At 43.1% G+C, this 13,405-nt stretch overlaps 1 protein-coding gene across 1 annotated transcript in view; it reads left to right on the forward strand.

Annotated features, from left to right (window-relative positions):
* PLXNB2 (plexin B2) overlaps window positions 1–13,405 on the forward strand; it is a 774,855-nt gene that overhangs the window by 676,379 nt on the left and 85,071 nt on the right. The window contains exon 22 of the mRNA XM_078679101.1: window positions 8,724–8,951. Coding sequence (XP_078535227.1) covers window positions 8,724–8,951 — 228 coding nt within the window. The remainder of the gene's footprint in view (window positions 1–8,723; window positions 8,952–13,405) is intronic.

A 13,405-nucleotide genomic window follows, 5' to 3' on the forward strand; every position in this document is an offset into this window, starting at 1 on the left:
GTTTTAGTTTTGCCAAAAGTTGCCAAGAGTCCCTCTAGGTTCTAGTCTGCTCCATACCTCAGAATGAGAGAGGTTGGAATCTCTGTCCGGGTCTCGATCTCTAACACCCCGCAAGGGGAGTCAGAAAAACTGGAGCTGGAAGGAGGATGACCGCGTCTGGTCAGTGCGTCAGATGGGGACTCAAATTCCTTTCGAACTTGCTGTGGCGAGCTGGGCCGTGCAAGTATGCAGCCGAGCTGTGGTTTGCCATGGCAAGTGAAGGTATATTTATACCTTGAAGGTGTTCAGGAATGCCAGTATTGGCGTAAAAGTTGGGCAGAGGAACGTCATGAATGAACCCCTAAGGAATAGATATTCATGCATAATAAATGAGTTCTTGGAGAAATCAATATCCAGGCAAGGGGAAGTCCTAAAGGCTTAAGAGTCTGGTTTTCCAAGAACTCGTTGTGACGTGGATGGATGGATGTAGGTGACCATGCCTGTATTTGGTTAGCATTGATAATGCCTAAATAAGGGTTGGATTTCTATGCCTATATAAGGGCAATGTGAATTGTGCCTATATAAGGGCATAGATCGGGAAACCTATATACAGTATCTAAATCGACACACAACACCATAGGCAGGTTTCTTACCTCCTGCGGTGAGAGCCTTTGCTCTCGGAAGACAGGAACAAAGCCTGTTCTGGGCAGAGATATTCACACCGCCCCCAAACAGGATGAGCATACCAGAGCGGGAAGCTTCAAAGGCACTGGCACCTATGTTGTGCGACTCCAGCAGTCCACAGGCACTGACCAGCAAAGTGCGGTCCATCGCCATGCTGCTTCCTGGCCTGACCGGCGCCACAGACAACCAGGAAAAGGTAGTTGTGCTCTATAAGGTCAGATCTGTCTCCTCGCTGAGTGTGAAGACACCAGGACCAACTGGAGTTGGCGAGAGTCCAGTCCGGATTCTCACTGCACCAGGACAAAGCAGCTGTCTAGGGAAATCAGCATCAATTCAATTCAAAGATAGCTTTATTCGATAACAAGTATCTTAAAAGCAGTAACATACACAAACATCAATAAAAAAACAAGTTATCAGGTGAACCATTGTGTAAAAGTATGCAGTCCATACAAACAGTAAGTTCAAGATAAAAGTTTAATACAGCCATAAAATTAACTCAATTCCAGGACACATATATAGCGGAGTATAAAGTGACAGTGCAATAAAATTAAACAGAGCAGTTTAAAAATATAAGAAACGCAATAATTCATTTAGAGTGTCAGACGTAGGATTTTAAACCTTACTATCTAAGCACGGCCAAGATACTGGGCCACACCACATGCAAAGAGTCCATGCGTCCGTCTTCAAAATACGCAAAGCAACTGTATGCTCATAGGTTCCCAGTAGGCTACAGATTGGTTTTAGCCATCTCGTTTTAGCCTTCTTATAGGCGGGACAGGCAAACATGAGATGAGCCACACTTTCAGTTTGTGCTTTACAGCAGGGGCAGTCCGCTGTTGTCTCATGTGGGGCACTCCACTTTGCAGTTACTTTCTCGTATCGGGAGTGTGCCTAGCCTAAACTGAATATAAAGTGCCCTGTCTCGTGGCGTCTGAATAAAATCTAAGTAAGGTTCTAAAAGTATGCTGTGCTTGTGAAAAAAAATTCTTCTGTGAGCCTTCCTAATCTCGAGTTGCGGTGCTCTTGTTCATCTACCCATGCCCAATTCCGCTTTTTAAGGTCAGCCTTACTAGGTGGGATCTGGGTATCCCACGACTTCTTCATGCCGAGCGCCAGAACCTACTTTTTTAGGTTAGACAGCCAGCTGACTCTTTGATTACCATCCAGGGCCACCAATTCCATAAGCGCGGAGGCATAACTAGCAAGCTCAGGGGTCCGATTCAGGCAGGCCCAGAATAACAAGGGCCGTAGCCTGGCTATGTCTTTAAAAGAGCGCCTATCCATGTCGCTCATCAGAGGTTTTAAAGGTATGTTACTGGGAAGCATTACTAGATCTCTAAAGAATTTGTGTTCGTATCTACTAATTCCATCCACATTGTCGATGCCCCATAATTCGACACCATGGAGATCTGAGCTGACTGCTTTGGCAGCATAAATCGGAAGAGCGGGGGCCACAGGTCTACTCTGCCAGGAACAATGTTCTCTGAGTAGTGTTCCAGCCACACGTTTGTGTCTCAGAAGCATTTTGTCGATATGATGCCGCCAATGCATTTTCTCAGCAAGCCGGATACCTAGATAATCGAATGTTAAGATTTGCTCTAGACGTGTTCCGTCTAGTGTAAAATTACTTCTATATGGCCTATAGGGATTAAACACCATAAACTTAGTTTTGGAGGTGTTAACAATTAGCCCCCTAGACTTGCAAAAGAGATTAAATCTATCTAAAAGCTTATGGAGCCCAGCCGGAGTTTTAGACATGAGGAGAGTGTTGTCCGCAAAGAGCAGGGTAGGAACCCTGTCTCTGGCTAGGGAAGGGGCATCAGATGGAAGTTCTTGTAAAAAATTAACCACCACGTTGATGTATAAAGAAAACAGGGTGGGCGCCATTACACAATCCTGGTGCACTCCTCTGTTTACAGGGATCCTGTCTGTCTTCTGGTCTTGAGCTTCCCACCTCACTTGGGCATAAGTGCCCTCGTGAAGGCATATCAGCAGGTTAAGAACCACTGGGGGATCCCCATATCGCCCAATAGTTGCCACATCCGTTCTTGGGGAACCAGGTCAAAAGCAATCTTTAGGTCAATAAAGGCCAAATAAAGACTGCCCTTGCCAATTAGGACAACCTTCCAATAGATTAAAAGCAATCAGAATGCTCGGTCCACTGTCCCTGTACACGCCCGGAAACCCGCTTGATACTGGGAGAGGATATTCTTATCATCCACCCAGTGATAAATTCTCTGAAGCAACACCCTGCTAACTACTTTCTGCATGGCATCAATCAAACTTATTGGGTGGTAGTTGGCAGGGTCCTCCCTTGCACCTTTTTTTAAAAATAGGTACCACCTCTGCACCTTTCCATGAATCAGGTACTGCGCTACCATTTGCAATAAAGTTGATTAAAGGCATAATGTAATTTGCCCAATTAGGAGGGTCTGCAAGAAAAAGATCTCCCGGGAGTCCGTCCGGACCTGAAGCTTTTGCTGGTACTATTTTCTTTATTGCTGCCTCTATTTCTTTTGTGTTAAATGGATCAATGTCATCCATAGTGGGCGACTGACCCAACTTGGGAAAATGGACTGGACCCCGAATAAAGTTTCTGAAAGTGGTTAAACCAATCTTGATTTGTAATGTGGGTAGGAATTAACTCAGGATCTTTATTGCCTGACCATATCCCAAAAAAGATTAGGATCCCTGGCTGCACTTGCGTCCTTTAGGTTTTGCCAGTGTGTCTCATCCCACTCAAGCTTCGCATGGATGACAGCGGTTTTGTAGTCCTTTCTGTTTTTCTTAATTAAGGGACAGCGTCTGTTTTTTATTGCTAAAATCAATGCCTTTTTCTTCTGTCTACAATCCCCGTTAAACCACGTCTGGCGGTTTTTATGGCATACGGCTGGTTTATCACTAGAATAGAGACCCCAACTGAGTCGTCATCACTTCTATATAGCTCTGGAACCCTAGACCGACCATTTTCTCTCAGGGCCTCCCGCAGTTTAAATGTGCTTTCACTGAGTGTGCTCCTAATCACAGCCATTTGAGATTCTTATGCAGCGACTCTTGGTCATTTAAGGTACCTACTGCAGTTTGAAGGGACCAGTTATTTCGTCCTCATAAGGGGTCCTGTGGCCTGGATTGAGAGAATAGAAAGGGCCCAGGGCGATTTACTAATCATACTTAATGTGTTATGATCGCTATCAATAGAAGGAACTACTACCATATCTAATATGATCTCCAGAATATGATGTCAACTAATATGTAGTCAATTCGGGAGGGGCAAGACACTCTGTTATATGTGTAAGCCCCTGCGAGATCGGTGGGGGTTCTACCATTCACAGCCCTTAAGCCAGCTTCTAGAGTAAGTGCACTGATCTGAATTGCTACCTGGGACCATTTCTTAATAGGGGGTATATTTAGCACTGGGACACCCCACTTGGCGCCATCTTCATCTACCCCAGGAAATCTTCAGAGCTTAAAGGCCCGAAGGTACAATTAAAATCCCCAGCTATCATAACATATGAATCTGATGGACAGTTCGATAACTCCTGTTCCAATGACAAAACAATATTTGATACTTTGCCCCCTTGGGCATCTCAGTGCCCTGATAATATCTTCCTTAATCAGCGAGCGGCAACCCCTGACTTGTCGTTGCCAATGAATGGATTTATTTTTCAGAGATTCAGCATTCTCAATTCTACTGTTAGGGGATGATTTGGGGACAGGTTCCTGAATAGGCACGTTGGTTGTTTAATCTGTTGAGCTGGGACATTCCTACCCAGAAGTGGATCTATTAAAACATTAGTAATCCTATTATGAGTTGCAGTAACTTGGGAATAAAGTCGCTTTTGCCGGGTATTACAAGGATGAACTTCAAAGTGGCCTTTCTGGTTGGAAGTTAAAACCTTAGTGGCTCGTCTCGGTGGGATTGCAGAAGAATGTGACTGTCCACTAATTATAGGAAGTCCTACATTTGGTAACTGTTGTGGGTTATATAATGGGAGATCTGCTTGCGTTTGTAGAGTACTGTTATGGACTAACATTTTAACAGTGCCCACCAGTTCCTCAATTATCACTTTCAATGACCCAACTTTCCCCATTAAATGAGAACAATCTGGGTAAGGGTATGTGCTAGAATAGAACGAGTGGACGCTAACTCAGTTGGGCTCTTATTACTGGTGGGGATGGGCTGTGAGTTTTGCTCTTCCCCACAAGAGTCAGGCTCCCCGGCCAGGACATCGGAACGATTCGTGCAAATAATTGAGGGCTCAAAGTTGCCTAGGCGTCATGAGTGGGAGGTTGAGGGCAATGGGGAAGGAGTGCCGGATAGCGAGGCTGGCTCAGGACCCAGTGTTGTAGTCTCATGACTGCTCCCTACTCCTTTATGTTAGGATTTTTGAAACATCTGGGGGACAGTAGTTGAGCGCAAGGGAATACGATCCTTAGTATGTACGAATTAGCATAATCAGACTGGGCTGGCAATTCAACTCCCAGAAGCCCTTCACATTCTATGATCAAGTTATCAATTCTGTTCATTACACAGTTATTGGTAGAAGTTGCACTCTTTGCTGCTTTCCATTCCTTTTTCCCTTTGCACACCCCACTGAGGGGGCCAATATCCCCCCCCCCCTGCATTCTCCATAGTTTTCCTTTTGCCCATTCCCAACCAAACTGGCTTCTGGAGGCAAAAAAGATTTGCAAGAGGTTTAAGCCATAATCGATTTTAGGGCACCTGAAGAGAAGCCGTCAGAAAAAAAAAAAGATGAATTACACAGCCTCAACTCAACACAGTACCATAACACTGTCTTCAGGAATTTTTGTGGCAACAATGTTCCATAGGTGAGATGAAAGTGCTCTGGCCCTGCCTCTTCCTGGCAAAGACGGGCTAGGATCGGGGCGGGGGGGGGGGGAGAAGTCTCGGGGGAAGAGGCAGCACTTTAATCGCGGTGGCAATGCCTCCCCCTCAATAACGGCAGCTGAGGCCGTCACACTAGCCTCTGGGACTTGCAGTCCCCTTTGATGATGGCGCTGAAGGAAGGAAGGAATGACCGCCTAGTACCCGGGGACTCTGGTCCCACCAGGGCTGAGAGTCAGGCGCTGGGAGCCCCTTTAGGCAGTGAGGCGCTAGATTCAGAAGGCGAGATTGCAAAGTAATGTCAGCATCACTGAGACCCCCTTCAAGAGTGTCCCAGCTGCTCTGATTTTGTACTTAAATTTGAACAAAGTTCTTGAGTTTGAAATATATATAAAAAGAAATGTTATTTTTCGAATTTGGTCTCAGATTTATTCTTTGTTTGTGCCTCATTTATTGTGAGTACAACAAATGTTTAGCACTACCCTCTGATAAGCCTAACTGCTTGCCCACACTACCACAAAAGAGAGCGTTAGTATTATCTACTTTAGCCTCTGTAAAGCAATTTGGGAGTCACTGGATTCTCTGCACGGTGTTCTTCATTTTAGTACACTATATAGAGAGCCAGCTTCTTACACAAATGTATTTCACAGAAGAACGGAACGTGTTTTTGAAAAATGGACCGTTTCTTGCTTTATCCACTGGGAATTTGCGCTCTTGAGTAGTGAATTTCCCTTGTGGTTGGCTGCTTATTTCAGCCTTCTCAAGTGTTCGGTTTTTCGCATTCGAGCTCCAGAATGCCAAATGGATCATTTACTGTATGTGGCACAGGTTGCCTTCTCAGTTTACTGGTTGACCGTGTCTACTTGAGCTGTTTGTGTCCAGGTACCGTTGCAGAGTTTTCTAAGCGGCTAGATGCCTTTCACTGGGACCACTTGTGACAAGTTGCCTTTCCTAGGCCTCCAATGTTGCTGACTGCTTTCCACAGTGCTCAGTAGTCTTTTTTAAGTTGCCTTTCCCCAGGCACCGCATATGTCCATTTCCATCTCTTGACCCAGGTCCAGTTGGTGCTCAGCACCAGCAGTTCTCAAAACCAGGTTCTGAGACTGGCCTGTATTGGGCGCTCCATGTTTGCTCTCGCCCTCAGCCTGAACATATATGACCTTAGTGAGGGCACCACCCTTCCCTGGCCTTTGCTAGAACTTCGAGGAAGCTGCTTTGTTATGTATGCAGCCACAATCACGAGCTGTTGTCTTTGGGAGATGCCTGGGTAGTTGTCAGAGCCTCTTTGACACTTTGAGGTTGTATGGGTGCATTGTGAGGTTTCTGGCACTGGTAATGTGTTGCATTATGTTTTGTTGTGTGGACATGTGGGTGAGCACAGATGTTTTCTGGAGTCTTGAGGGTTTATAGACACACCATAGAGCGTGCTTGATGGACGTTGAGAGATTCTCTGTAGGACTAGGTGGTGAGTTGGAACTAAATAATTGCACTCCACATAATACAACGCAACATGATTCAACGCCACATAATTACTCTACTCAATACCACATAAATGCACCCTACATAAAACCACTCTGCCACATAGCAACAATCCACATAAATGTCACACCATGTCACATAATTCCAATCGGCATAATTTCACTCAACACCTCACTGTTCCACACCACACAATTCAACTCCACACATTTCCATTCCACACCACATAATTCGACAACAAACCACATAATTCAAATCAACATAATTACACAGCACACCACATACATCCAATCCACACCACAGAATTCCACATCATGCCACAAAATTCAACAGCATATCACATACTTGAACTCCACTACATAGTACTCCACAACACAAAATAACAATCCACATAATTACACTCCATGACACACAATCGCACTCCACATAATTTCAGTACACACAATACCACATAATTACTGTCCACTTAATTCCACTGCACACCATGCCACATAATTCCACTACTCAAATCCATCCACACTATTCTACACCACACTGTTCCACAACTAAAAATTCCAATCCAACCCACATAATTCAACTCCACAGCACATACATCCTCTCCACTCCATAACACACAGACAGGGGTACTGGAATTGTGATTTTGCAGCGATTTTCGCATAGCTAAAGATTTGTCGGATTTGCCACATTATCCATCACCTGCATAATCTTCAGATTTATTTCTAGCTCAAACAGGTCAAAAGTTACTAAAGGCCCAGACAGTGTTTAAAAGTTTAATGTGCTGCATTATGTAACATAATTTGTCTTTACTTGCCGCATAATTTACTCAACCTTGCTGTATAATTTGGCCCTCCTCTGCCTAATAATTCCAGTGGGTCTACACATAGGTAACATAATAGCTCTAACTCTTGCAAAAGTGAGACCAGTTGGCTTTGCCAATGCTTGTTGTTGGTTCCTACGAGTGCTTAAATTGAGATCGCCAATTGTCCATACTAGATTGTTTTAAAGCACTTGTGCTGCTCTTACTGATTAAGCTAAGGGTACCAACTTCATTTTTAGCCTCGAATTTCAAATTACTTCACCTTTACAGAGAATGCTAAAATGTTACATTTTAGTTTTCCTTTTTTGGTGTTTATGCACTTTATTAATCTGCTAATATTTATTTTTCCAAACGGTCATGGACACTCTGAGTAAAGATTGTGTACCAAAGTTAAGAATTTCTTCCCTGGACCATCCTGTTTAAGGGCCTAGAATACCCTCCTCACCCTCTCCCCAACATCCACACCTAAATTACTTTAGTACATTTTGCTTTTTCTTCCGTTGATGGGGGTTTTGGGCAGAAGCAGACACTACACCTTAATCGATGCTTGGGGGACACTACCCTACATCCAGTAATATTTTTACCGTGTATGTATTTTTTGGGCTTTAATTATTTCATTAACATGATGCCTTTAAACATTAATTACTTTTTTCTCTTTGTATGAACTTTGTGTATGACTCAATTTAATGTGCTCTCTATTGTAAAACTGGGCAGTTTTTACCTTGTAGCATATACAGCGTCATGTCAATGTGGCACAATTTATTTTATTGTTCCAAGGAGGGTGGACATCTTGCTTAGAACCAAGTGCTGTGGAATTTCTTAAATTGACTTAAACCTGAAGTACTCAAGTCTGGCATTGCAGGATTTATAATCTTTTGCTGTGTTCTCAATTGTATTATATGCATATTTCTCTTGTTTAAGATTACAGCAAAAAGCCTGAAAAGGATCAATGACACCACGCTTGTATTCTCCACACCTCAAATTCCTGAAACTTACCAGAACTATAATTTTCGAACACTTCTCAAGATGGATGGACATGAGCAATTGCTGGAAGTAAATGACACCCCCTTTGAGTATGTTGCCGATCCCACATTTGAGAATTTCACTGATGGAATTAAAAAGCAAGTGACTGGAATTATTTATGCAAAGGTAGTATTTTTTTTCTTCTTGTTGACGTAATCTGTTTTTAACATAGAGAGATTAGCTCATGCTGTGTCACGAACACCAGTTAACTGAATTTCCAGAAAACTGTGTCCTTTCATACTACCACTAAACCTAACAGTCTTTTAACTACTGACACATACAAAATGTAAGCAATAAATAAATAGAATAACATTTTAGAAAAAATTATTCCAAAGAATAAAAGAATCTTAGTTCACGTTCACACATATGATTTCTCTATTGCTTACATACAATCCTATCTAGGAGAGCGTCTTCTCATGAAAAACATGTTTAGGTCCTGGCATTAGCCTGGCCATTTTTGTTTTAAAGAAACTTCTGAAATAATACACATGCATAGAGGATTTCAGTCAGCCCTCTTTATCATGGTTGGTGTAGGGTAATTTGCATCTTTATTCTGATCTCCACAGCAGTCCGCATAGAGCATTGATTACACTCATTGTGGGTGGTGGCAATTTGTCTTTGTGCCTGAAAAGTCACTTTAACTAATAGTAAGTTGTTGTTCAGAGGGCCCTTTTTAGCACAAATTCGTTCTTTTCCCCTCCTAAAAAACGAATAAAAGTGTTTTTTTATGAGTAACTCTGCAGCATCTTTGATACAGTGACTAGGCGGGGCCGTTGTCATGGCCAGAAGCCTGCCCTGCATGAGCCTCCAGGTGGAGCCATCTTTAAATGGGCTTTACAGACCCTCCATGATATTGCGGCCTGGGATGGCAAATGTTTCTGTAAGAAAAATCAAAGGTTGTAGCACAAAACACAAAATGAACAAATGTGCAGTATGTTTGCACCAACCATATGGTCTGTCCATCTTGGAGACACGGCCGAGCTACATTCCATGACCTAGATGAGGCTGCAGCAGTAAAATGCCTCAGAACAAGAGGAAGCTGTAGAGTCGGATATCTGCAGCCAGAGCTCAGATTTCTGTTAGAAAGCTGCTCACTTTCAGATATCTACCTTTCCAGTGTTGATATGCCGTCAACAGGCCAAAGGTCAGATAAATTAGCTAGTGAGAAGGGTGGGGAACAAGACAGCAGGAATGGTGGGGGGGGTCATAAGAGACCTCGGTAAGAAGAAACTCAGGCAGATACATGTGATGCAAATCAAAACTATACTCTTCGTAACAATGAGCAATATCCACACATCAGCCCTATACATGACTATATGTAGAGTGCAGGGTCAGTGCGTAAGAGTAGACTACGTTTCGATCCTATAGCAATACAAGGATGATAATCAGGACATTACAATATGATGCTTGAGAATAGGGGTACAAAAGCAAAAAAGAAAAAATGACGGACAGAATGCTTAACGATGCAAACAATCACTCCCAGTCACAAAGATCTGGGTTTAATCAATTGTTTTGCTCACCATGCCACCCCAGTTAGGACCCAGTAATAGGCAAATCAGTCATGACCTTGCTTTTCATAGGAACAGTCCAACCTGTGCTACCAAGCCAGGTCCTCCCTGGCCTGGAAACAAGCATCATGGGACTGTTTTTCGGGGTATCACCCCATATCAGCCAGGTTAGCTTGAATCCAGTGGTGCAGTGATCCCTGGGCCTACCTTTCCCACTTAGGGTGACAAAAGCAAAAAGACTTATGATGGACGGAAAGCTGACCAATGCAAACATTCACCCCCCAGTCACAAAGATCTCGGGTTAGTCCTTCGTTCTTTTGCTCACCACACCACCCCAGTTTGGACACAGCCATATTCAAATCAGTTTTGACCCTGCTCCTCATGGGATTGGCTGAAACTGGTCCCAGGATTGCTGGTTTCTGGTCCAGGGAGGACCTGACCTGGCAGTTCGGGATGGACTGTTCCCATGGTGAGAAGGGTCAAGACTGATTTGCATATGGCTGAGTCCAAACTGGAATGGCATAGCGATAAAAAAAGAAACAGATAGATGTAGGTGCAGATCTATGTACTGGGGTGAATGTCTGACATTGTTCAGTATTCCATCTATCAATTGTTCTTTTTCCATTTGTCCCCTTAAGTGGGACATGTATGCCCAGACATGGGTCCCGTGCTCACCATGCCACTGGAGTCTAGCTAGCCTAGCTGATGAAAGTTGATACCCTGAAACCGGTCCCATGATGCTTGTTTCTGGTCCAGGGAGGACCTGACCTGACATTTCGAACTGAACTGTTCCCATAGGGAGCAGGGTCAGACTGATCTACATATGGCTGGGTCCAAACTGGAATGGTATGGTGAGCAAAAAGCGATGGATTTTGGCCCAGTTCTCTGTACTTGGGAGAATGTTTGACATTGCTCAGCATTCCACCCATCACTTGTTCTTTTTCTATTTGTTACCCAGAATAGGGGTGACAGCAAGGGCCGTCAAGGAGGTAGGTGGTAGCTGTAGTGTTTTCAAAGTCACAAGAGAATACACTCATCTCCCACGCTGAGGAAATACAGCCAAAGCCTGCTACAGGACAATTCTCGAAAGTAGAGAAGTCTCGTAATCCCCAGCGCATTAAATTGAAGAAAAATAACTAAAGAACCGTCCGCGTCTTTAGTGGTGTAAGCAAAGCCAGTGCTTACACAGCAAAAGCACAGACTGCTCCGGTGTGTATTCCCACATTGTGATTGACAGCACTTGCAACGTGATCTAATTCTGCGCATACCCTTCAATTCTCACCTGCTCCAGGATTGGGTAAGTGCTCCGGACTGTATTGGACACTTGCCAAAAATGCGAATCCCCCGGCTGTTTGGGAATTTTCTCCAATTGAACGGGCTGTGGATTATGGAAGACTATACTGTTGGGAATTGTCTTGTAGCAGGCTTTGCCTGTATTTCCTCAAGGTGTAATTGGTCCCAATGTATTCCCCTGTGACTTGGATAATACTTTAGCTACCGCTTACTTCCTTGACGGCACTTGCAGTCACCCTTTTGACAGCATATTGTCAAGCATCATATTGTAACGTCCTGTTGATGGTCTTTGCATTGCTATAGGATTAAAATCTTTTCTAACTGGAAAAATATTTTTGGTCCAATTTACCATTAAGGAAAGAAACATAATATGTAGTATATCGAGCATTATTCTAAAGTCGTATGATAATGATTGAGTTATAGAGCTTTTTCTAAAACTTAGAATTTCAATGACCTACAAACACTATCTCTGGAATTGTGAAGCAAACTTCTGGTTTTATAAATCTGTGAATAAGAATGCAACCATACATTTGCTGACATTAGCCTTCTGGATTAAGGGGCGGAGTTGCACATTGATGACCAGCTTGTCTGTCCTTCCTAGTGCAGTTCAAGGTAGTACATACGTTTTTGTTGTGGTCCTGTGAGTGTTTAAGTGCAGGCAGTGTTGGGTAGTCCTGAGACCAGTGTTTGACTATTTTGTACTCTACAGAAGACCAAAGATCCTGTTTGGGAAATAGGACATGCCTTATTCGTGAGGGTATTTGGATTGCAGGAAATGGAATAGCATCTTATTATCTGGAATGTTTTCAGAAAATTAGGCCGACATTGTGTATATTCAGATTGATAATCCTGTGCTTATTGGAGCAATCTAGAACAAATGTTTAGGAACTGATGATGGTGACTCAAAGTGAAACTTTTTGATAAAACTCATAGCATAACCAGAGTTCTAATTCAATGTTTTGGTGTCTTACGAAATACATTAGGGCCTTCAATTTTATTGACTACATCCTTGATTGTAACCAAGCAAAGACCGTGTGCATTTGAAATTAAATATATTTATCTATTTTTGTTATGATTTGTGTGTAGAGAAACATGGCCTACTAGGGCAACATTTGCCAACATTTTACCACCGTGGGAGTAAAGCATCATTGTAGCATTGTGTGCCTGATAGTAAAAGATCAATTGAATTTCAATTTATAATTTATTGGTGAATAATATTTCGATTATTATTAGCATAGAGGGCCTTGCTGTATGGACCAAGCTGCCAAGTGTATGCTCAGTACTCAACACATAAGCCTGTTTATTAAGCACTAGATTTATTTAACTGTTGTGAGACCTCAGCCACAGCTACCAGGGATTAACTTGATTAATGATACTGATAAAGCTTGCTCTAAGTGCCTAATATCTTGGATTAGATATTGGTTAGATCAGAGGGCCATCCTTTAAAGAGACAATTTTAGAGATGGTGGATTTGAGTGTTTGTAGGTTGGACTTGTTCGAGATGACATGGCTAACCTTGGCCTTAATTGTTTCTAGGATAGCCCAGTGAAACGGTTGAGATTGACGTCACTCCAGTAGTATAGAGATAGGTCTTTTGACCTAAATCATGCCTAATAAATGATGGAACAGAGCAGTATGCACCATGGCATGCTCTAACGTCCATTCAACATTTCTAGGAAGAAATAGGATCCCCTAAAGCAACAGACTATTTTTGAAGCATTCACCCCTTCTTGGCAACAAGGACAGAGGGTCCTGCAGAGCAAGGGAGTATTTTACCAT

This window comes from Lissotriton helveticus, chromosome 1_1 (genome assembly GCF_964261635.1).
Source record: "Lissotriton helveticus chromosome 1_1, aLisHel1.1, whole genome shotgun sequence".
Taxonomy (NCBI): Eukaryota; Metazoa; Chordata; class Amphibia; order Caudata; family Salamandridae; genus Lissotriton; species Lissotriton helveticus.